The 25,668-nt window shown below is 44.8% G+C and overlaps 1 protein-coding gene across 2 annotated transcripts in view; it reads left to right on the forward strand.

Moving 5' to 3' along the window:
* Atrnl1 (attractin like 1) overlaps positions 1-24,395 on the forward strand; it is a 597,040-nt gene extending 572,645 nt beyond the window's left edge. For both annotated transcript variants that reach the window (XM_075974528.1, XM_075974530.1), the window contains one exon: positions 22,093-24,395. In XM_075974528.1, the coding sequence (XP_075830643.1) occupies positions 22,093-22,214 (122 nt within the window). In that variant the 3' untranslated portion in view covers positions 22,215-24,395. The remainder of the gene's footprint in view (positions 1-22,092) is intronic.
* Positions 24,396-25,668: the final 1,273 nt, after the last annotated feature.

The following is a 25,668-nucleotide window of genomic DNA, read 5'->3' on the forward strand; positions in this document are numbered from 1 at the left end:
AATGACCCCGCCCTTCAGTCTCTGCATTACTGCCTAGCTGCTTCAGAGTTCACCATGGCCTCATCATAATCGCCAACCCTCAATAGCTTTATAAATCTGTCCAGTGCCAGCTGGGCTCTGACGGCTGAGCCACACAGCAAGTCACATGGCCTGGGCCCTCAGACAGACCAAAGACAACGTGCTTGAAAACATACCCGGTAGTGTAAGGTGAACTCGCAGGGAGAAGGATGAGAATATGACGTCAGCTGCCTCTCACCGCATGGGCCGTGGGTTACTGCACTTGCATGCGTGAGAAAGGCCTCTGGCCAGGGCCTGTTTCTGTTCTGGTTGCCAGTCTGCAGCCCCATGCTTATCGGAACTCATAAAAGTGTTATTATAGACCTCTTTGGAGTAAGACAGAGACAGACAGCACAGCTTCCCACCTGTTGTGTTACCAGGGACTTGGTGCTGGCAGAGGCCACTGCCTGAAGTTGGGAGGTCTTTCTTTCACTTGGGGATCCTTCTCTGACCCCAAGAGATTATCTGCTCTCACACTGAGATACCTTGACTGGATGCTCCCAACTTCTCTCCTTTTTCTATAGTCTGGGACTTTGTAACAGAAGTAGGACCAGAGTCAGGGCTGGCCTCCATCCCTAGTCGTCACTAGGTCTCTCTCTCTCTCTCTCTCTCTCTCTCTCTCTCTCTCTCTCTCTCTCTCTCTCTCTCTCTCACACACACACACACACACACACACACACACACACACACACACACTCACACACACGCCATTGGATCCAAGCTTTCACACCATTGGTATGAAGTCTGTGAGTTCCCATATACAGCAACCCGGGATGTGCCCTCTGCCTTAGGTACCTGGTGCTTCTGGCCCTAAGCTTGCAGCGTGGGGCCAGGAACAATGTCAGCTTCACAGCTGGTTCTGCTCAGGGCTTCACTTGCAGAACCACGTGACCTCAGTGGTCACCAGTCTGGGGGATCCCAACTTTCTCCCTGCAGTGCAGAACATAATATCCTTTCTTTCGAGTGGCTGTTTGGATTAGCGAGGGAAGAGTGTCAGGAAGTCCCCTCACACAGAGCGGCTTTGTTCTGTGTTTTGTTGTTTGATTTCTCTTGGTGGTGTTGATTCATTTTTTGCATTTTCAATGACGGGAGTATTTAAATCAATTACAGACTTTCCATAGAGTGGAAAGTCATATGTGATTAATATTTTAAAAAGAAAAATCTTGCTTATTCTTCTCAAATGTCACTTCACAAGAAACAAAAACCCTGTGAAATAGCTCACCAGATACAGCCAAATTCTGTAAAAATTCAGCTTGCAGGGAGATTTCTTCAGAGCCCACTCCTGTCTCAGGCCTGTGCGTTCTCTCCTGGTACTCTCCACGTAAACAGATAAGAAAACCTGTAGTGGCAGCAAAGATCAGGTCAGTTGTCAGTATTAGCATGCGGTCTCTGGTTGACTGACTTGTAAAATTTCATTTTTAGTAAAGAGTCAGAGTCAGTAGTCATGAGCGACATGTTTACACTTCTTTTTAAAATGCCTTTTGTCTCTTCTAAGTGTTCCGCCTTCTGCGGCGCCCTTTCTGCTATCGGAGCCTGTCTTCTGTGCCTTCTGGGCAGCGGAAAGGATCAGGGGATAGTCATACACATGGTCCTTGTGAATGCAAGAGTGTCTCAAGAAAAGCTTAAATAATTTCAAAGCAATTACATCACTAATTTTGAAGAAATAATTTGATCTTTACTCAGTTAATATTTACACAGCAGATATAGTGAGATAAGGAATTTGAAAATGCTAAGAAGAGGTCAGAGGACCAGATTCTCTTCCAGAATTGCTGTAAAAACAGCGCTATACATGCCACCAGAGATCTGTCTTACGAGCTTCCGGTGCTAGAGAAACAGCTGAAAGGGGAACCCTGGAGGAAGCTAGCGCACTATGAAGCTTGCTGTTGCTCTAAGGAAACACCCGAGGCCCCTGTAAGGAGGGACTGCTCATGTTGGCCCACAGGCCTAAAAGTTTTAGTGCGCAGTTGGTTGTCCTATCCGTTTGGGACCTGCAGTGAGGTTGTGTGTGTGATCGAGAGAGCTGCTCCCCTCACGGTAGCTAGGCAACATAAAGACACGCAGGGGCCCAGATTCCAATATATCAAGGACACTCACCCAGGGACAACTGTCTCTCATGAGCCCCACCATCAAAGGTTCCATTATCTACACTGGTAATCAAATTTTCAAGATCTTAACAATTGTAGGTAAATAAACAATGAGAATAAATGCTGGAGTGTTTCATGGCTCTGGCCTGGGATGGGAATTGTGAGTTTTTTCACAATATGAGGCTATAAAATATTTCTCAGTAAGTAGGAAATCTAAAAACCACTTAAACAATGATTCATAGGTGAGTTCAGAACTTTCCTGGCATTGTAGGCGTGAGTGGTGTTTGGGATCAGTATACAGGCTGGCGATCAGTTGCCGCTGTGGATGTCAGGAAGCAAGGCCAGAGAAGGCACAAGCAACTTTAGAGAGATTCAGCAGACTGGTGGTGGGCAGAGGAGGGCATTGTTGAGACTAGAGCTCTGGGAAGCTGTTCTATCCCTTGCCAGAAACAAGTGTTTACCTGTGTTACAGATGTAAGATTTGTGTGCACGCACACACACACACGTACACCATCGTCCATCTGGCCCCACCACAAGGGAGCTCTTGGAAGGAGAGAGGAGGCCCCAGGTGCCTGGAGTGGATGTAAGCTTTCTGTTACAGTGGCCATGTGTGGTCAAGCACAATCTGAGCACAGTCCCACTGTGCTTATGGTGACAGGAGCTCACGCTCACAGAGGCCCTGCTGTATGGCACCTAGTGTTGAATTACAGCAAAGCAGCAGCCTGCAGGGTAAAACAAACGTGGAGAGAGGTGACAGACCAGGGCACATATGGAGATATTCACGGGTAAACTCTCTGTGGGAGAAAATGAGGAGCTCTGAGTAGCATAATAATAATAAATGATATTAGGCAGTTATAATAATAAGAGGTGGTTATTGAAACCACCTGAAGTGGCCTACTTGCCACAGAATCAAATCCAGATTTGACTGCCGGAGCTTCTCAGAAGATGGCGTTAGAGAGGCTCGGTAGACAGTTTCACAGTTTCCCATAAGGAGACCTTTGAAGAAGGGAAGGGGTTTAGATAACTGTTATTTAGTCAAAAATGTCGAATACTAGCCCTCGTACTGCAGGGTTTTTAAAACAGAAGCAAGGAATTAAAGGGGTGGTTTACAATGAGACAGAAGAAGAATGAATGACCAAAATAAAAGAAAAATAATTATTGATAGTCTAAAAGAAATGGATGTAGGTTGTACGTGGAACATATTTTGCTTCTAAAGTTTAAATGTGAATTGAAATGTATTAAAGAATGTAAAGAAATGTGTAGCGCCTTTTCTATGCCATGCCTGTATAAGACAGATACGCAAGAAAAGAAACAGAACAGTGCTCCAGAAACCATCCCTTTCCAAGGAGGCGTGAGGAGGTCCAGGCCACAGGGAGGCACACGGAGCGGCACACGTTTGCTGCGGCCGCCATGTTCCCAGGGTCGCTGTGCTGACGCTGGAGTTCGTCCAGTTCCATTTGCTGAGCTTTGAGACTAATAGGGACTTCCGGGGTTGGCACCGAGTGCGTTACAGGTGACCCCCGTGCACTCAGAATCAACCCAAGAGAAACCCAAGGTCAGAGAACGCCATGTCCTGTGGTGCCCGGTGTTCCAGAGCTGTGCCGGGATAAAGGATTAAATGGCCTCATCTAAATTTGGATTAACCTCAATTTAGCACATTTTTTTTAACATCTTCCAATATTGTGGAATGAAAGCAGGCTGAGTGATTCAGTGAATAAGTCAGAGTTGCCTGAAAATCCTGGTCTCCAAAGCTTGGGATGAGAGTGCTGTTTCCCTACCTTGGCTCTCCTAGAGAAGCAGACAGCTCGCCCAGGTGACCCAGCGTGAGGTGCTGTTTCCCTGCCTTGGAGACAGTTGACTTTACTAGAGAAGCAGACAGCTCACCCAGGTGACCTTGGAGTGCAGGTAGCGATGGTGCAAGTCCAGGGCCCACTTGACCAGCGTGTTTTTATCACAGTTACTTTACATAGATTTGGTGAAGACATTGTGTAGATTTTCTTAAGCAGATTGGCATTACATTTGGGAAGTGTTTATGTTTTAGAGAAACAGTATGTCCTGTTAGCTAGGAATTGTATGTTTTCATAAGACAGAGTAATGAGAAGCCTGTCCATCGTCCTCTAACTAAATGTAATACAGTCGAATGTCTCTAAAAAAAAAATAGCACGTTCAAATGTCCCTTCAAATATAATAGGGCAGGGCTTTAATACATGTAAGTAAGCAGGGTCGTCTTCTTCAGTCAGTGATGGCTACCACTTGCAAAAATACTCCACCTGTACTGACCAGTTTCTCAAACCAGCATGTGGTGTATAAAAGACTTTAAATTTAAAACTAATAAGAACATAGAGAGAGAAGAGTCATGGGATAGGTGTGAGACAGGTAAATCTATTCTGTAGAAGCAGAAGGCTGTAGGATGAAAGGAATTCAGAGTTCTTACCACAAGGACGAGACTCGTGCCTGGAAGGACACATGGGAGATCCCTTTCTTTCCTTAGGATAGCAAAGTTTGTTCAGCGCAGATGAAAGGAGAACACGGGCTCCCGTGAGCCACACAGTTTACAAACGGCAAAAAGAGTTTACTTTTTTTTTCTTCTTTTGAGATAAGGTTGCCTATGTAGCATCTGCTGGCCTGGAACTCAGAGATCTACCTGCCTCTGGCTCCTGAGTGCGCCACCACACCTAGCGGATTTTCCATTTCTTACAGAATTTTGTTCCATATGCCTTCATTTAAGGTTTGAAATATTTGTGCAGTAGTGAAATTGTTCTGTGGGCTGATCCCATAATTTAACTTAATAACATCATCATCTAACCTTTATATACATATTATATTATATATATGCATATTATATTATATATAATGTGTATATGGTATACATCTAGGAATACATGTAAACCTTGTATATGTTTCATATCAAAAATCCTCAATTACATTTCTTTCAGAAGTGCCTATGGAAGCATGACCCCTTACTGAGAGCAGGGACGTGCTGTTGCTTTTTCTAGCCTCCTCTGTGCTTTCTTAGCATGAAGATGAAGTGACAGACAGGAGACAGTCTGTGAGTTAGACTGCCTGAGGCAGTGAGAAGCTAAACATCTAAAAGGACCAGCAGCAAATGGGAGGAGTAGTTGGGACCCATTTCTGCTGGTCGCTCACCCAGCTCAGATTCCTCACCAACCTCACACTGTCCTATCAAATGTATCAGCGCAGAGTGAGCGCTGGGAATAACCTTAATGCTGGTTTTAATCTAAAGTTCTACATAAAGCTCTTCGTGCCATGAGTCAGCATCATCTCGGCCCTTTAACTGAACTTTCAAAGCCTTGGAGCAAACAGCAGCAAGGTTCAGTGATTTAAAAGCCAGCCTGCTCTGTGCTTGAACAAGTCTGACGTTGGCGGGAGTGATCCCGCCTCACTCTGTGGCTCTGTGGAGCACTCGGAAGACCAGAGACTCCTTATACAGAGAATAGCAGAGTTCCTTCCATCTCACACGTCTCTGGTTCCCCAAATGCCCCGTTCTTACCGTTATGTCTCACTTTGCTTGACAAGCGTTAAATCAGTATTCTCTCATCCGTGTGTATCTTTGCATGAAAAAGTGAAGAAAACCAAATTTGGGTTTTTTTCATGACTAATGCATTTGTCAAATTCTTTCCAAGAAAAGAAAATTATTTTACTGTGTCTTTTTTCATGATTGCATATTAGAGCTGTGTAAACTATTACGGTAAAACTTAGCAGTTTTTTTTTTCAGAAATTGAAGCTAATTGATTTAATGTTAATAAAAGGAACTACATTAAACACAAGTTTTAATAACTTGGGTAGAAAGAAAATCTTAGACTTCCTAAAATATTCCTTACATAAACTTCATGTAAGTTGAACAGAAAGTCATTAAAATGTAATTTTCTATTGCAGATACCATATTAATTACTTTGTGTAATAATCTGAGAAGTCCTTAACAAATGTTTGATTCGGTGTGCTTTGGGAAAGAGAGTCATCTGTTGATCAGTTAACGCTCTCCAACCCAGGGTCTCAGCCTCAGCCTTCTCCCGCATGTCCATTCCCATGGTTTAGCTATTCTGCTAAAAACTAGAAGTAAGACAAACTTTTCTAAATTTGGAAACAATTTGCTCACATTCATAGTGGTAATACCAAATGCAAGTATGTATTTAATTGAATGTTTGGCAACTTTTGAGTCATAGGGCCCAGTCGTGTGTGTGTGTGTGTGTGTGTGTGTGTGTGTGTGTGTGTGTGTGTGTGTAGGTGTGTATGATGTGTCCGTGTGTGTGTATGTGTGTGGTGTGTATATGTGTATGGTATGTCCGTGTGTGTGTGTCTGTGTGTGTGTCTGTGTGAATGTGTATATGTGTGTGTGGTGTGTGTGTATGGTATGTCCGTGTGTATCTGTATCTGTGTGTGTGTGCGTGTGTTTGTGTGTGTGTATGTGTGTATGGTATGTCCGTGTGTGTGCGTGTGTTTGTGTGTATGTTGCGTCCGTGTGTGTGTCTGTGTGTGTGTGTATGGTATGTCCGTGTGTGTGCGTGTGTTCGTGTGTGTGTGTGTATGTTGCGTCTGTGTATGTGTGTCTGTGTGTGTGGTGTATGTGTGTGTGTGGTGTATGTGTGTGTGTGTGTATATGTGCATGTCTCTGTGTGGGGTATGTGAGTGTGTGTATGTGTGTGTGTGTGTGTGTGTGTATGTGCATGTCTCTGTGTGTGGGGTATGTGAGTGTGTGTATGTGTGTGGTGTGTGTGCCTGTGTGTGTGGCGTCTTTATTAAAAGCATAATGTTTTAAGATTACTTTGTGAACTTATCCCACGGCTCGTTTCTCCCACAGTCTGAGGTGGTTTTCAGTCACTATGGTGAGGTAGACGTGGCTGTGCCTGCACACTTGTCTTCTTGAACACCGAAAATCTCATCTTTGAATCCTTGTACCAGAGAAGCTGAGGGACTCCAGAACAGTTTCTCTCCTGCTGTGCGTTCTCGTGCCCACTCATTTCCACGAGGGGAAATGGTGGTGTTGGTGTTGACGCATGGCAAACACTGAAGATGGAGCAGTAGAGAGAGAGGCTAGGCGTGGCTAAGCCGACGTCTTCACGGGAACTTGTAAAGTTACGTGTGATAGTAAATAAGCATTTTAATATTAAAATTTACAGCGTTTCCTAATCCAAGAGGTTGGATTTCTTGTGTTTCTTTCTGAAGGTAACCATTTAAACTGAAGAAGACAATCAAACCATAAGGACTTTGACAACTTGTCTTATTTTTGTGGCAGGCCAAAGGCTAATAAATTAATAAAACAGTGAAATTAAAACTGAATTGTAGCCGAAATCTCTTTGGTTCATGTACCTCTGAGCCAGACAGGTTGAAAGAAGGAGGAGTCTGATTAGATCAGGGGTTCCAGTTCCATCCCATCCCGCTTCCTCCCGGCCTGGTCGCCCGGGTATGACCGGAAGAGAAGTGAGCTGGTGGGGGAGGGAAGAGGCTCTTTGGGGTTGATATGTGCCGGAGTTTTGCACCCACTTTTTAGTTTCTATCTTGGCTGTATCAGCTCTCTCAAAATGTCAGCAGTGATGAGGCTGCATTATGGGATAATTAATATGAACTTTTATCTCGAAGCTAATTGTGAGTAATACTGGAACAAAACATATGTCAGTATGTTAAAGATGGGAAGCTGAGCAGATTGCTTTTATGTCTAAAAGATACATATTTCTTTAACTTTTCAGTTCACCTCACTTCTCAAATGCCAGTAGAATATGATAACTGTTTGAGAAAGGTTAAGTAACCTGTAAGAGAAACAACATTAGCTGTGGCCCTAAAGTCCTTCTGTGGTGTGCAGCGGGATCGTTACACAGCGAGACGCGGTCCTTTCGGGGAGGGCAGGATGCCTTCTCTGTACCTGCACTCCGAGGGTCCTAGCACGTCTGGATGCTCTTGGGAACTGATGCAGAATCTTTTAGCCTGCTGGATCATTAATCAGAATTGGTATTTTTTATCCATCCATCTCATTCTTTCTGGACCAGATAAATAAAAGCAAGTGGTTTGCTATTTCCCATCTAGGAAGGTAAACAGGAATGAGCTCTAACTAGACAGATGTAGGGTGATGCTCACAGGACCTGTTTCCGTGCGGGTTACAACGATCCAACTGGTCAGACGGCCTTTACAGCAGAGTAAAGGCGGAAAAGTGACCGTTGGTACAAGTGAATCATTTTGTTAGCTGTTAAAAATCTCCCCTTTGAATTGTTTTGTAGGAAATTTATAAATACATTTGCAAATAAAAATTTTAGTCTGGCCGGGCGGTGGTGGCGCACGCCTTTAATGCCAGCACTTGGGAGGCAGAGGCAGGCGGATCTCTGTGAGTTCGAGACCAGCCTGGTCTACAAGAGCTAGTTCTAGGACAGGCTCCAAAACCACAGAGAAACCCTGTCTCGAAAAACCAAAAAAAAAAAAAAAAAAAACAAATAAAAATTTTAGTCTGCATTTCTCCTACTTTAATACCAGAAAGTTTCTGTTTAAAACTGTGAAACCAAATGTGATAGTAGTTTCCAAATTCTGATAGCGCCTTGCTTCCGCTACCTTCCTTTGCTTAGCTGCAGTGCCTCTAAAATGTAATATTAAGTTTTGTTTCTTTGTTAAAATTATTTTGCTCTCTAATTATGGAACACATTTACCATTTAGCTAACGTCAGAGGCAGCTGGGTGGAGAGCTGGAGCCTGGCCCAGTCCTGGGAGCAAGCCTAATTTGAAAACCCCTTCCAGAGCCTCCCGCTCTCATCGACCCTTGATCAGAAGAGCTTTTCTCTACTGACCTGAGAATGTCCCTTTAATCCGATGCCAGCTGAGGCACTTACCAAAGTAGGTAGCTGGCATCCAAGGTGAAGCTGCCTCACAGAGAGGGCAGAATCTCCCCACTCTCCCACAAAGGACATTTGGGTCCTCGTCCCTTCCTGGCCAGCCTTCTGTAGTGACACATGCCACCAAGATGCCGCCCTCCGTCCACTGCTTAACTCATCTCATTGACTGCCTGTGAAGGACCTGGCGTGAGCAGAGTGATCTCCTGGAGGAGGCTCACGAGAGGCTCAGCGTGTTCTGAGCAGCGATCATGGACCCCAGGCCTGAGAACTCACTTGATGCCTGGAGATGCCTGGGCATGAGCTCTGGGCAGCGTTTATCTCTCTGGTCATTCCAAAGCCAGGTCCTCTGTGATTTACATGCCTGCGGAGCTAGGAAGTTCCCACCAATGCTGATTCTGCTGACCCTGTGTTACCTCTCGACTCATAGTTGCCCAAAGGCCACTTTTATTGTTCTCAAAGGCAAAGCAAAAGAAAACAATAGTTTTGTTTTGTTTTGTTTTTTCAAAACGAAGGGTCAGCATTTATGGGATACACACAGGCAGATACTCAAAACCGCTTTGGGGAACGAAAGCCCCATCTCCCATCCTCTGTTAGGATGGAGGTCAGCTAAGCAAGCTGCCTCTCAGGGGTCCTCCTGTGGCCTTACAGGGAAGGTGCACACTGGCTTGTCCTAAACAACTCCGCAAACATCTGAGCCAGGCTCACAAATCTGCTCTGAGAAATGGACTTCTCATCTCTGCTGCTTTCTCCAGCCAAGGAAATTTGTCTACAGACACCCCAGTCTCTGTTATATTGCCTTTATATTTATATTATAGTTGTCTATAATAACTTTTGGTAAGGTCTGAGTAATTTATAATATTACTAATAGGAAAGCCGTGATTCCCCATAACGCTTCCCCTCCTGTTTTATCCAAGTGGCTGTAAGTGAGGATTTGCATAATTTTACTCCAGTCGCTTCCTCCCAGTTTGGTCACAATCTGAGTTTCAGGTAGAGGCCACAAGTTTACTTTACTAATGGAGTTTGTTAAAATAATATTTTGGCTTGATTTAGATAGCTATATATTGTGTCATCTATTTTCATATGACATCTTTTAGGACGTTGGCACGGTGTAGTACCATAAGCTTTGTGTCCAGCTAACGGTACCTGCCACCTCCCCAGACTGTTTAGCCTTGATTTGAAGCTGTAGAAGGGTCTGTGATCTAAACCAGTTCAACAGAAAGCATCTGCATTGGCTCCGACTTTTTGCACAAACCTCTGAGAGACGACATGAAAGGCGAAGTGAAGGGACCCTGCAGGGGAACAGGGCCTGTGTAGGATTTCCAGGTTAGTTTACAATATCAGCAGAGTCTCCAGTGATGGCTAGGGGGAGCCAGTCCTGGGGTTTGGACGCCAAGCCAGTGTGGCAGCTGTTCCTGGTTTTTGTCAATCTTGTGCACACGGCCCCAGCCACTGAAACTTGTTCAGCTGTGATAGGGACCAAGCGATGGGGCCAGAAGCTTTCCCCGTTGCCCACCCTGCGTGGGTGAAGTCCGGCTGGTCCTCGGATACCCAGCCGCCGACTTAGGCTCTCAGTTACTTCTCCAGCAGCACAGGCCCGTGGCACACTGCTCTTTCCTGTGCAGGATTTGTTGACTATTTAAGAGAAACATTGGGACATGGAGTCAACAGTCCTTTAATTCAATAGATTCCCAATCAAAAGGGGAGGTCGATAAAACTGCACTAGATGTAAAGAATTAGAAAACAAAACTAAAAGAGCAATAAACACCCCCCAGGAAGACTCAGCCCCTGACCTTTGACATCAGGACAACATCTAAGCATAAGCTCAGGACATGTGCAGTACTGCCAGCTGGGTCCCGACACAGCTCTGGTCCTTAGCTACAGACCAAATGTTCTAGACAAGTTCCTGGGCCCACCATTCCTCTGACTTCTTAGTGATCCTTGGTTCCTTCTGTTGCCACGTGAGGAGGCGGGGACAATATCTGGAGCCTTGCCAGTGGCCTTCGGAGGAAAACCAGCTGGAGTCACCACAAAGAGAGCCAGAAGTAACCTTAGCAGCCACGAACTCAAACTTTTTAGAAATATTGTCAGAAACACTCTGAATTGCGAGTCAAGAAAAAAATCAGAAGCCACAAACTCAACTGGAGTAAAATTGCCTTGGAATGTGGGGATCCATGACTGAACACAGAAACGAGACCCGTGGGTTACAATGGCCGCGTGTGGGCTCCTCCTTCCAGGATCCTCCCTCCCTGTTGGTCCTGCCCTCTGCCCTGCCTGCCATCTTCTGTACACTGTTCTCCTCTTTCCACTGCTGTGGCCTCCTGTCCTCCAGCTCCCTGCCGGACCCGTTCCCCTCTATGTCCTGTTCCTGCCTGCAGATGCCAGTGCTCAGTGCAACTACGTCTGCTAATGCAAAGGCCAGGGCTGCTTCTCCCCATATTGCCCATCCTGACGTCAACCAGAAGCACTTTCCTGGCTGAGAACACACTCTCTGTGACATGCTCTGATTTTGAACACTACAGCAGCAGTTCGTGTTGCTCCCCATAGCCGCCCCTGAGCTGTTCCCCAGGCCGTCACACAGCCTAGCTGGTTCCTCTCAGTCATGCTTCCATACAGTGTTGGATGCATAGGCGTCCATCCGAGCCAGAAAACCAGGAGTCTGGGCCGCTGAGCTCTTGTCTCTCGCAATTACTCAGAATACCTACCCTGTGCACCCCATTTCATTCTCAACACTGCGGTTCCTCCCCTGCTCCCGTGTGCCTTCCGTGTCCCTGGAGGACTCAAGTTGTCCTGAATTAATAACCCATGGGCGACAGCAGCACACCCGGGAGCTCTTGTGTCTTGCCCCAGCTCAGTGCTCTCTGCCTGCCTTATGCCCACCATACTCGCTAATCAACTGGACCTGTACGGTCACTCCTGTTTGCATACATTTATGCAAACATGTGCATACAGTCCTGAGGGCAATGCCTGGATTGGTGCATGCTCTCCATCAGTGGTGGCAGAATAGTGTTTTGTGTCTTTGTTGTTGCGGCCCTTATTATCATCGACAGTAATTACGCCTTGGACCATACTGATTTCCCCTCGCTAACAGTGTGTTTTGCTTTTTCTTTTGGCTCAAAATCCTGCCGTGGATGTCTGTATTCAAGCCCCAGATTCCTCTCTTCTCCTGTAAAGTGAACAGAGCTGGGGTCCCACGATCCAGGGCAGGGAGTTCAGGTCCCTGCACCCCACCAGCTGTGTGAACTAACTAGTCATTTACAAACTCTGCCTCATTTTGGCCATCTGTGAAGCCAGGGTAAAAATAGCTCCCTGACCCACTTCAACAGAATGGTCTTGAGGAGCAGCCTAGAGGGTGAATGAAAAGGCGTGTTTTAACTGGGAAGTCGCAAGTTAATCGTTAGTCGGATCTGAAATAACTCAAGCAACATTAATGCACACAATGCTCTCTCTGTGCGATGCTGGCTGGTGCATTGTTATCAGTGAATTCGCCGACTTTCATGTTCCCTAAAGCATCTGCAACACACACGAGTCACGCACACGCGAGTCACACATGTCCTCACAAACCCTCTCACTGACCTCTCTCCAGCATCAGGAGAATTCACCCTGAGAACTGTGCAATCAACTCACTGTCCTTATAGGTGCTGTCTGTGTGTCTTCCTGTCTGTCTTTCTGTGCGTTATCCCTCTTATCTGGCATTTCAACTCGGAATCACACTTGGTTTTGAATGAATGAATTTGTGAATGAATGAATGAATGAATGAATGCAGCCACAAGACAGCATTATAGTTATACAGTTCCCACTGTTTTCTCTGTTCCTTCCGATTGCCTTGACACTTTGCATATGAAAGTGAGGGTGATGATGATGATGGTGATGATGATGGTGACGGTGGTGATGATGATGGTGATGATGGTGATAATGGTGATGATATGGTGATGGTGATGATGATGGTGACAGTGATTATGGTGGTGATGGTGGTGGTGGTGATGATGATGGTGATGATGGTGGTGGTGGTGATGGTGATGACTGATATTTCTTTTATTTTAAGATAATATGATTATATCATTTCCCCATACACTGCCTCTCTCCAACCCCTATATACCTTTCCTTGCTCCCTTTCAAATTATTCATGTCCTCTTTTAATTGTTGTTGCACGCACATTGCGCAGGTGTGTGTGTGTGTGTGTGTGTGTGTGTGTGTGTGTGTGTGTAAAACCTGTCCAGTCTGTATAATGTCACTTGTACATATGTTTTTCAGTGTTGGTAATTTGGTATTGGAAAACCAATTGTACCCTTCTCTAGTGTAGTAATAAGGAGCGGCGGCAGGGCTGTGTCCCCAAAACCCCAGCCGCCGGCTTCGGCTAGCTTATGCCCCGAAATAATTACACAGACACTGTATTCATTTAAACACTGCTTTGGCCCTTAGCTCTAGCCCTTACTGGCTAATTCTCACATATTAATTTAGCCCATTTCTAATCATCTGTGTAGCGCCCCTAGGTGCGCTTACCGGGAAAATTCTAGCCTAAGTCCATCCTGGGTCGGAGCTTCATAGCGTGTGTCTTCCCTGGGGCAGGTAGCATGGCGTCTCTCTTGTGTCTGCTCCCGAGAGGAGAGCTGTCGGGTCTGACCTCACTTCCTCTTCCTCCCAGCGTTCTGTTCTGTTTACTCCACCCACCTAAGGGTGGGCCTATCCAATGGGCCTAGCAGTTTCTTTATTGCTTAGCCAATGAAATCAACAGATTGATATATGACACTCCCACATCACTTCCCCTTTTTCTGTTTAAACAAAAAAGAAAGGCTTTAACTTTAACATAGCAAAATTACACATAACGAAACAGTTATCAAGTAAAAGTTACAATAATCTTTATCATAACTAAGGAAAACTATAACTATAACTAACTATTCTTAACTCCATCAAAGACTCCAGAAAGATACAATACTACATAAACAAATAAGAAAAAAGCAACTTTTAAAACTCTAGAAATGACAGAGACATCTCGCTGCCTGGACAGTCAACCAAAGTTCCTCTGTACCGTTGGGGCATCCATCTTCAGCCTTCAGGCCCATGGTATCCAGAGACATTTCCATAAAGCAGGAAAATTCAAAGGCAGTTCAGTCACTATATGTTGTGTCCTGCAGAATGTCTCGCAGACTCTTTCATGAATCAGGAACCCCGAAAGATCATCTCACCTTAGGCAAGTTCAGTAGTCCTCTCTCTGTGGGTTCTCTGTGTCCAGTTTATGCAATAGTCCAGGCAAGAGCAGTTTCTTGCCCAAATGGCTATCAAACTCCATAACGAGCCTCTTCGATGCCCATCTTCCTCTTGAAGTAGATTGGTGCTGCCAGGAGCAGAGTGTCTCATTGTCATGAAAAGTCCTCAGTTATTAAAATATTAAATGTCCTATTCTGTAATCTTTGAGAGATATGAAGAATGTCTATCCAAAATATATCTATATATATATCTAGAAAATCTAACTAACATGACTACAAGCTTTACTAATTTCGATGATTATCCATTAGTAACCTCTATTTCCTATTATACATTACATTTTAAAAATGAACTACACAATCACAACACCTTATTCAAGATTAGAAATACATATACATATAACAAAATTGACTGTAAAATCCATACCAATGCAAATTATTCATACCTATATCATTTCCCCCTTTAAATGTAAAAGAACGTTTTATAAACCATATTTGGGAACATGGGCGCAGTTTTTTCTCTCCAAACTGCTTCCTGCTGAATGGGGGCGTCGTTAATTAGGTCTTTCTTGGTATAACCTGTGTGCTAGTTTCATCTCAGTTGGCAGTTGAGCAAAGCAATTTTCTGAAGATGTTCACAGCAACCCTTCAGGAGGACGTGGTCCATCATACCAAATCGGGATAAATGCAATCCACAAGGTCTGATCCTCTGTGAAAACAAAAGCAGAATCTCGGGAAGATTCTAGCCTATGTCCATCCTGGGTCGGAGCTTCATAGCGTGCGTCTTCCCTGGAGCAGGTAGCATGGCGTCTCTATGAAGGCGTCTGCTCTGGAGAGGAGAGCTGTCGGGTCTGACCTCACTTCCTCTTCCTCCCAGCGTTCTGTTCTGTTTACTCCACCCACCTAAGGGTGGGCCTATCCAATGGGCCTAGCAGTTTCTTTATTGCTTAGCCAATGAAATCAACAGATTGATATATGACACTCCCACATCACTCTAGGGAGATGATTTCTCCCCGTCAGCGTTCCTTAGTTGCCTGCAGTTCTTTGTGTGGGGTTGAAGCCTCATGGTCTTTCCCTCATCCACTTGGACTTATCCTCTCTTGTCCGCATTCAGCAGTCATGTTGGTAAGACTGTATGGGTGTAGCTTCTGACATTACCAGGAGACACAGTCTCATAGCAAACTCCCTGATCCTCAGGCCGTTATAATTTTGCCGGTGCTCCTCTTCCAAAATGTTCCCTGTCGTGGGTGCTGAAGTGTTTTGTAGATGTATCCGTTGGACTGGGCTCCACAACTTTGCATTTTGATTGGATGTGATTTTTTGTAATGGTCTCTGTCTGTGGCAAAAAGAAGTTTCCTTGATGTGGGGTGAGGACTACCCTTATCTGTGGGGATAAGGACAAATACTTAGAATGTACTTAGGTATTATGCCGGGTTGGTAAAGTGGTGGTTGTAGGCTGTCCACCAAGGTCCATGACTTCACTAGCCCAGATAGCTGGCTAGGTTTCCAGTACCGGGTACGATCTATCTTGCTGAGCAGGTCTTGAGTTCGGTTAGAAAGCTGTTGGTTACTGCCAAGATTCTTGCCACGACTGCACTCTTAGGGTGATCGTGCCATGTTGGCCAGTGTTGTATTCACAAGCATCAGAGCTGTGCAGGACTCTTGGTTGCTTCGTCTTTTGAAAGCTTGCTTGACTCTTCTGGTTCCACAAAAGCTAGTCCTCAGGGAGGCATTAATTCAGATAACTACCAGTTTTGCACTCTTGGGTGGAGGCACTCGGAACAGTCCTCTGTATACACTCTTCACCATTGGTCAAAAGACTTCATGCTCTTGATGATCAGGTCTCTGACAGCTGTCACTTAGGGTCGAGAGCGGCAGTTCCTGTGGATAGCAGACATTCAAGGAATCCCTCCCGACGAGGTGACTTGCTCTTCAGATAACCTCTTGATGTGTCGGGGTTGGGAGTTTTTGAAGCATTTATAGTTTACTAATGAACTCTGGATAGTACCTTACAGCTTACATAACACTCCCGTGTACATAATTTTATTTAGTTAAGAAACACTAAAATACAATGTCTCTACACAAAGACAAATGCAATATGGCATTGTCACAACATTGCCATTTTTCAGTTTCTCAACTTGTGATAAACACTTTGAAATTAAGGATTACTGGTCTTAAAATGAGGGATTATTCTATATTCAAACTTTTATTTTGTTTGGGGTCTTGGTCTTGTTTGTTTTGACACAGGATCTTATGTAGACTCGACTGTTCCTCAAACTCACAGTCTTCCACCCTTTGCCCCAAGAGCACTCTACAGAACGGTTGCTTCCGTTGGCTTGAGAAGAGGGAAGTCTCAGCTAAGTTCCAGATTTATTTCCAAGCCCAAAAAGTTGATGTGGTAAAGGATGGGTTTTTTACATGTCATGACTCTAAAAATAAAAATTATATAAAAGAACCCAATAAAATTTCCTACAGTATAATTAAAATTAGAACTGGTGAGAAATGGAGGAAGCCCCGCTTGCTAAGCATCATGGGAATTCACTTCAATGATTTGAGACAGCACATTCCAGGCAAGGAGGGATGATATCATACAAAGCCAAAAACATGCTCAACAGAGTTATAGAATGCTGCATCGGGTGTCATGGGATTAATAGGGTTACATTTTCTATAATTCAAACACTGTGCCTTTAAATGAAATTACACAATATTATCATGTGTTAAAGGCCAAATAACATTTTGTAAACAGAATACAAAGATCACCTGTATTTAAACACTGGCATCTGTGGCGGCCAGTGGTTTTCAGCAGGTGAGGGGAAACATTCCTCTAAGCGCTCAGACAAGCATTACTTACTGATCCATTTGTCATCCCAGCGTCTGGAACACTTGAAGTCTTTCAATTTTTATTCAACAATGTAACCTTTGGAGTTTTGCCTAATAATGACTTCACTTGCGCTAGCCTTCCAACAGATGAATTAAAATGGAAATGCGTCTTTTCTAATTATGCATCCTGCCATGGCTGAATGTTGGCAAGTGGAGCCGTGCCGAACAGGCAGCGGAGGCTGTGTGACAGCAAAGTTTCCCAAAGTCACTTTCTTAATCATGTGACGGATTACTGAGGCTCTGCTCACAAGTGGGTAGCTGTATAGAATCAGAAGGAAAACATTTAAACAGCCCAGCATGGTATTTCCATTTAAATCTGATTACAGTGAAATAAAACTGTAGCCATTAAAGGTTTAGAAGAACTACAAATACAGGCAGTAAAAGAAGACAGATAGTAAATGAGGTAGTAAAGCATTTCAGCGGGGCACACGCGGGGCACAGGCTTTATAGCGCTCGTTCCGTCTTCCCGAAGCAGGCTGTGCAATCCGCCGCAGACCCCGCACCCTTCTCTGAACTCCACTTAAACCTGCAATTAACCTTTCACGCCTAATGAAGCTGTTTTCCTGGAAAATTAAAATATATAGAGGTGCTTGCTTTTACACAGACCTGGGAGGAAAGCGCTTCAAAATGAATGACTTTTTCAAGCTTTCTGTTCAATTGGAAATCGTAAGCGCCATGTCTGGGCATGACGCCGGAATGCTCTTTCCAAAGCAGGTTCATTTGACGTGCAACATTTATGGCTGGACTTATTAATTGTTCCTGCATGATTGTAAAGAAACACACATCACTGCTTTTATGATGACATTGTGGCTGCCAGAGTCTGCTGTTACCACTCCGTTTCCATGGGGAAAACCATGGTTTCACAAACAATAAGGAAACTCCTGACGTGTCTCTAATGTTTGAAGAAGATGTATTTGCCCGTTAGCTGTTAGATGATCAGCTACTTATGTTCCTTTCTGTTCCAGACAGATTTGCACGTGCTTACAGACAAGTCAGGAAGCAAACGGACTTGAGGTTACTGCCCAGTCTAATCTTGGTCGTTGTTCTTCCCACTCAGAAAATGACATGGTGACTGTTGGCTCCCAGGACCATGTGTGCCGGACCAAGCCCATTTGCCAAGGGAAATTTTGATGAAATTTCCCCACCTGGGTGACCCAGGGCAATACATTGGAAATGCCGGGGAGTCATGGGAGACGGGGACACAGGGGGTGAGCTTTCTTACTTACATGGTTTAGACTTGGAATTTAAACAACATGTCACAGTGCCTGGTGTTTACGAATTAAAAGTACAAAGAGCTAAGGCTTACAGTAAATGTTTGAACCCTAGCATTTTTTATTGAACCTATGGGTGTATATTGATGTGCATTCTACTAGCCCAAAGTGCCGGCGCCTCCGTGACATGGTAAATGAAATTCCTTTAGACCGCCAGTCTAAGATAATGAATTGTTCCCACAGCTAATTGTATTGCCTTGATAACAAGGAAGTATTGGAGGCCTAAAGAACACAATAAGTGGATTCCATCAGATGATTGGGGTGACGTTTTGAAAAATGATTCTCTGGAGTGACTGATTTTAACGGAATCAGCACGCACCACTGCGCAGGGTAGCGTGGTGTGCTCGCTCCCATGACACATGGCAGAGGGTCAGCCCAGGAAACCCCTAGCCGGGCCCCTCTCAGAACCCATTGCTTTGTTGGTGTGTGCCTCTTTTAAATGCGGAAAAGAGCTGAGGTTACTCATCTCTGTAGCTCTCTCACTGCCAGTGTGGAAATGAAAACTGGTAAAAGCTGTGCACCTCAAGAGCTTGCTGTTGGGAGGGACTTAGCCACCATCCCTCAGCGCGAGACTTGCCTTCAGGCCTTGGAGTGGGAGTGGTGAGCTTTCAGAGGACAGGAGGAATGCTGTGCTGTTATGTCTACATCGGGGAGTGCTGGCTTACAGGAGCTGTGGATCAGCTGAGGAGAGGTGGTGTCCTGCACACTTGGTTAGGGTGAACATTTCTTTTCTCCAGTTGTCCTACACTGGAACTGAAGACGTGGCTTATGGGGGCTGCCTGGTTATTCAGTAAGCCCTAACTGTTTGGAAAGATGGTCATTCCTGAACTTGGAGAGCTGCTTGCGTTCCTACAGCTTGTTGCTCACTGGCATCCTTGGCTGCTCCTTGTGGCTCATAGGCTGGTGTTCTGAACAGGCAGCTGGTGACAGCCTGAGCTTCTTTAAGGTCTATAGATCCACAGGTTCAATCTGTCCCTCACAAGGAGCTTGTTAGGGGGTGGAGGAAGATAGCATTCCTCCTTTGAAAGCTACTAAGTTGACTTCTTTTTGTCATTTAATGAAAGCAGAAGGCAGAAGAACAAAGAATGCCCCACCTAAAGCTAGGGATTAAGCCTCCCCACATCCTGTGTCCCTGCCCTGCAGGAAGACCTGGCCTGTTTCAGTTCCTCACCTTTGAAGGCCATAGGATGAAGACTTGGCAACTTCTGGGTTCAGCTGGTGATTATAAACTTTACCCTCTATCAAATAGGAGAAATGCAAAGTCAGAAATAAAGCCCTTATATTTGACGTTCAAGGCGCACAAGCACAAATAACTTTGTCCGTTGTACTGTTCATAACTTCAATTATGAACTCCTGATGGGTCACAAGCCATGAGATTCCATAAGGGAGTCAAGCTTAACCCTGAATGAAATGTCATTTAACCTACAACCTATGCACAAGGTGAAGGTGCTCTGAATGTCCGCTAGAACTCTACAGGGTGGACAGCACTCAGATACCACTACCAAGAGGATTTCCAGGTTCCCAGCATGCTTTGTGCTGTTTGTAAATGGACTTAATTGTTCATTTGCATAGGAAAGCACAAAAAGCTGCCACCTTAAAAGTAAGCCTGATTTTCTATCTTATCATATTAACTAAAATAAGGTTTGCGAATTTTCAGTTCTATGTATTCCCAAGCTTCAGAATCCTGGGGTAAACTGAGAGTATTGTGAGAGACGGTACTTAAATTGGGTTTTGGACGTCATGTACTCCCAGATACAAAGACACCGTGACAATGGGGAATTAGCAGAGAATGTCCCGTTTTGGCATCTGAAGCTTTTTACTTCACTCCTGGGATAAGGCCCACTGTGAGAGGAATGACATTTGGAGCTACATGGAAATGAAAAAGTATTTTTAAGAGCACTGGCGTGATTTCCTATTCAGATGTAGTAATCATCAAAATCAGTGTTAGTCATCGATGCCCACAGTAAAGGAGTTGCATATCACTTCCTGCATCTGCCTGTCTCTGGATAAGTCGGTGCCAGGAGCAAACTAGCGGGAAGTTGTAAATTATCACAGAAGTGTGCCAGGAGGCCCAAGGAAACTTGAGATCTGCTCCATCTGAACTTTAGCATAACCAAGGCTGCGATTTTTTTAAATAAGTCTTCCACATCCATGAAGTAAAGAAATAAAGTATGTATCATGGTAAACCCTACACCACAATCTCTGACACCCCAGGAGGGCATATGTGCATGTCAAAGAGCAAGAACAAGTTTTCCTCAAGTTCCAGCCTGTAGTATCCCTAAAAGATTTCAGGGTGATATTAGCATTCTGAAGGCCACTTTGCCCCTGAAGAGTAAATGTTTGTGGTTGCAACTGGAATTCCTTCTCTGTCTGGCCATGGTTGCTCCTCCATCATCACCTATACTGCCTCCAGATGTCCGTGAGTGTGTACCCTTCCAAACAGATCCTGTCTAGTCATGAGCTCACCTCCTCCCTCTTCCACCCTGCCTCCCTGTGCAGGAAAGCCTGCTCACCTCTCTCCACTGTTCACCGTCTTAAGTGGGGACTTAAGCTTCCGCCCCGGCTCAGCTTCACTCAGGTGGGTGGAAGATTACCGAAATCTATTTTGAGGGAACCCGATGGCCTCCCCTTCTAAGGTCAGGTGACCTTTCTTCCACAGGTCTTCCTTGATCCCATGGTCATTTCTTGTCATTTCTTTCTGCTTAGATAGCTGAGTTCTGTTCTTGCAAAATCCGACTTGAAGCTTATGTAGACTAAACTGACCCATGAGAATGGTATGATTCAGTAACATCTCGTGTGGGATAAAACCCAAAGTAAAGATCTTCCTTGAGAAGCAGCGTTGAAGGCGCCCGTGAGGATGAAGGACAGGGTCAACTCACTTCAAAGTCAACGCACCAAGACCTCTGGGCCCTTCAGTCAAGTCTGAAGCGAGGACACGTGTTCTGGCCTTAAAGTAAAGGATGGGAATTTTAGGCAATGTTTTTGTTTTATTCAAGAATTCTAGGACTCTATAGAAGGAAAATAGCCATGCCAACACCCTCAAGTGATAATCTTGTGTCAGTGTTCAGCTTTTCCAGAAAATTAGCAGTGCTCCAAGCCTCCTTTAAAAGACACATCTAATGAGCTTGTTTATAGAAGCAAAAACCAAATGGTAACCTTGGAGATTCCCAGTCCATCCAGAATAAAATGTTCAAACCCAGAGGCGAGGTGAGCAGTGGTATCCACTGCTGACTGCAGTGTTCCCTCAAGCCCTGACTCAGTTGCTCAGTGTTGTCGGTTAGCTTCTTGTTCTTCTTGTGTGTGTTGTTCAACGCTAGATAATCAGGAATCTCCTGAGGACTTCATGGCTGAGTGTGTTAACTTTATCCAAAGTCACCCTGACCATTCCAGACTGATGTGAGAAGTCTTTCTGTATGCTGTGAATATACCTCATTACCATTGGCTAATAAAGAAGCTGTTTTGGCCTATGGCAAGGCGGAATATAGCTAGGTGGGAAATCCAATCAGATACAGGAAAAAAGAAGACGGAGTCAGGGAGACACCAGCAGCTGCCAGAGAAGCTATGTGAGTTAACAAGCCACGAGCCTCATGATAAAATATAAACTAAGTTGTAAAAGCTAGTTAATAATAAGCTAAAACATATGTAAATAATACTAAGCCTCTGAGTGATTTTTTTAAAAGTGGCTGCAGGACCAGACAGCACGAGAACCCTCCAGTTACACCAGATATCTGTGTGGACGTCTAAATCCCTTTCTCCTTCCTTTCCAGGCCTTGCTATCGCCAGTGCCCTGATAGACATCTCACAGCAGAAGCCTTCTGATAATAAAGACAAGACCTCTGGAGTCCGCAACCGGAAACACCTCTCCACACGGCAAGGAACTTGTGTCTGATTGGAGACCCCTTCTGTGCTGTGTGCTGGTTTACTTCACAAATGGCTTCCGTTAGAGCTGTTCTGTGGCCTTGGGTTTTACAGATGTTAATATCCTATGATCCAGGGCCCACGTACAGTTCCCTCTAAGTGGGCAATGTCCCAAGTGGCCAAAGAATGCCAGTGAGTTTTTTAAAAGTAGCTGTATTGATGGTCACAAGTGATAGTCAGTTTTTATGGCTCTCGTAGGCTTAGAGCTAACATAACTTACTATGGAAAGAGATGTATATTGTTTCTTAATGCAGATGGAAATGTGTAATTCATATAAACCAACTGTTTATATCCCAAGACTTTAAAGAAAGACATTTTATAATGCTTGAATGGTACAGTTTTGCCTCATTAGCAAACGTAGGTCATTTGCATATGAGTAGGAAAGGAAGAGAACATGGCAGCTGAAATTGTTGTTGTCTCTCATGAATATGAAAGCAAGGCTTTTATTTAATAAGCTGTAGGTCATGTGTTTAAATTCTCCACATGACCACGTAGTATCCAGAGTCAACTTGAGACTGCAGCAATCGGACCAGAGAGTTGGTCTGCATGCGTGTGTCACAGGAAGTTTGTTAGAATTTCGAGCGTGGGGGACAGAGCACGAAGAAGACTGGCGATCAGTGTCCCCTCCTTCCACAGAGAGCCTCCAGTTCAGCAGCCAGAACAACCATTGGATAACAGAGATTCTGGTCCCAGTGGTGATGCTTCGGTTGCCTGGGCATCATGGCGCGGTGCCAGGCCAGCGTGTTCCTCTGAGTCGTCACTAGAATGTGTTGCTTTCTCCCAGCCTTCTTCTACTCGCTAGATTTTATTTACCTTTTACAAGTATTACAAAATGGACCTCAAAGGTGACGCCTTCCGTGTTCCCTGCTACCAACTCCTTCCTGTAGAATGCAAGCAGACCAGAGTCTGTCCGGCGAGCATCACAAGTTCCCCATCTCCGGTACAGTCACACCCGGCTGTGAGGTGTGCACAGCACAGAAACAAATTCATTGCTGGCCACATCCAAAACGTCCCTAATGACACAAAGCCCTGAGTAACAGTAGAAAGAAGAACACAAAGGCCAGCTCTTGCCTGGAACTGTCATTTGTGTGCTAATACAGACTGGAGTTCACTGATGTTCAGTCTGGAGTGGTGGTGGTTGACTTCACAGGAGAGATGAGAACAAGATCCCAAAGCTGTTGCACACGCTGTACTTTTGTTTAACATGGGAGTCATTGTGTCTATCCACGTTAAGTACTGTAGACACACTTTTCATGTTCTTTGGAATATTGGAAGGCAATGAAACTTTACAATTAATGCCTAGTTACTTGCATGCCATGGTTGTACAGTAGCAGAATATGACCCTATTGCAATATCAAATATTTATTTCAAATTCCATGTATACATAGCTTAATTTGATGAGAATCAAGTGTAATATGTAAGATAAATGACCACAGAATATGTAGCTGCATCTTATAAAACATAGTTAGGTGGAATCTAACCATGGTTGTCTTATTTTGATAACTAGCCTTTGGAATATAGAATATATTCTTTACGTTGGCATGATAATTTTACTCTATTTTCCATGCACCCCAAATCAGATGAATTTGTAGAATAGTTTTAGTAATTTTCTCTACAGCCTGTGGGGTTTGGGTGGGAGAGGGAGGGTTGGTCATTGGTACTTCCCAGAGCATTTTCTCCCAGAAAACCAGTTGAGCTGAATTTGTAAATGTCTCCTAAAAGCAATCAAGTAATTTTATCAACTTCTGTTGGACACTTTACATGTTCATTTTTTCCCATGAAATAATAAATTGGCCAAGCTGGGTCATTACAAAGATCTAGTCATTTGGAAATGAAGCAGTTGCTCGTTCTATTTAATCCGCAGCAGCTGTCACTAGAGAAAGCCGGGACAGGGAAAGTGAAGCGCACAAGACCTGCGCGCCCCTTGCAGCTTCCAGCGGTCAGCGCCAGTGTGGAGGAGCTGTCCAGCCTCATCCACCGCCAACCCCACATGGTTCTTAAAACTTGCAAATTTGAATTTTAGAGACTTCGGGAATTTAATGCAATGTCACACCCTACCGTTAACTCTGTGGCCAAATTATGCAATGTATCCTCAGCTATAAACCTTTTGACTGGAAATAAAATTCTTCACCCCACGGTGAAGTGAACCAAAGGCATCACTGTTCTCCGTGGTCTGCTCGCCCCACCAAACCTCCAGAGCGCTTTACATGTAAACGCTTCTCTTTGTGCAGATTCTGTCTGAGAAGTCAGGAGTTCAGACGGCTCTCAGTACCTCAGCCTAGGATCCCTCATCGTGTAAGGGCTGACTCTGCTAAGTGTGAGTGTTTTCGGTACACTTGAATGGAGTTTATACATTGAACTTGGGAACACTATCTGGGTAACTCTAGAAAATCCTGGTGAAAACACAGTATGCATGTGTTGATGAGTTGGTTTGGTAAATTTTAAAGAGAGTTAAGATTCTCGTAATTGCTTTGAAGGAGGGAAAAGCTCTGTGATCTGTACTGTGGGGTGTTTGTATGTATGTGTGTGTGTGTGAATGTGTGTGTGAGTGTGTATGCATGTGTGTGTGTGTGTGTGTGTGTGTGTACGGCAGGGATCTTCCTCAGTCATTCTTCATTTTATCACCTTACTTGAGTGATCCAATTTGATTTTTGAGCTGAGGTTGGTTAGCTTAGAAACTGAGCCTGGAGGTTGCTGATTTTTCTAGACCGACAGGCCGGTAAGTCCCAGGGATCCTCTTACCTGTCTCCCCAGTGGACTGTGGGCTCTGGAGGATTGAACACAGGTCCTCAAGGTTGCAGGGCAAACACTTGACCCACTGACTCATCATCTCCAAGCCCTGTCCCATTCTATTCGATAGGAAAACATTAATTAGGACATCTATCCAATCAGTTCTTGCTGTACTTCCTGACATCACATTTTCTTTGGGTGTTCCTGAGACAGAAGTGCCTGTGTGGTGGCCGTTACCCCTGCCGTGGGATCATTTAGAGAGCATCCGCCATGAGCTGTGTGGGGCTGAGGCAGCTTTTGAAGGCTGAGCTCTTCCACCTATAAAGGGAGCACTGTTAGCCTGGTGGTGGTGGCACATGTCTTTAATCCCAGCAGAGTCAGGCAGATCTCTGTGAGTTCAAGGCCAGCCTGGTCTACAGAGCTAGTTCCAGGACAGGCTCCAAAGCTACAGAGAAACCCTGTCTCGAGAAAACCGAACAAAAAATGGGGGAGCGCTGTTGACATTCCTGGATATGAGCAGAAGCCCAGTGGGCCCAGAGGCAGCAGAGCTGTCGTAAGCATGGGGCGGCCAGCCCAGGAACACTTGGCATCTTCGTGGGTTCGTCTGTTAATCTTTATGCATCTTTCAAGTCAAGTATGTTTGTTCAGAAACACATGGTGTGCCTCTGGAATCGGGAGATTCCTAAGCCTGCCTG

Source organism: Microtus pennsylvanicus, chromosome 5 (assembly GCF_037038515.1).
Source record: "Microtus pennsylvanicus isolate mMicPen1 chromosome 5, mMicPen1.hap1, whole genome shotgun sequence".
Lineage (NCBI taxonomy): Eukaryota > Metazoa > Chordata > Mammalia > Rodentia > Cricetidae > Microtus > Microtus pennsylvanicus.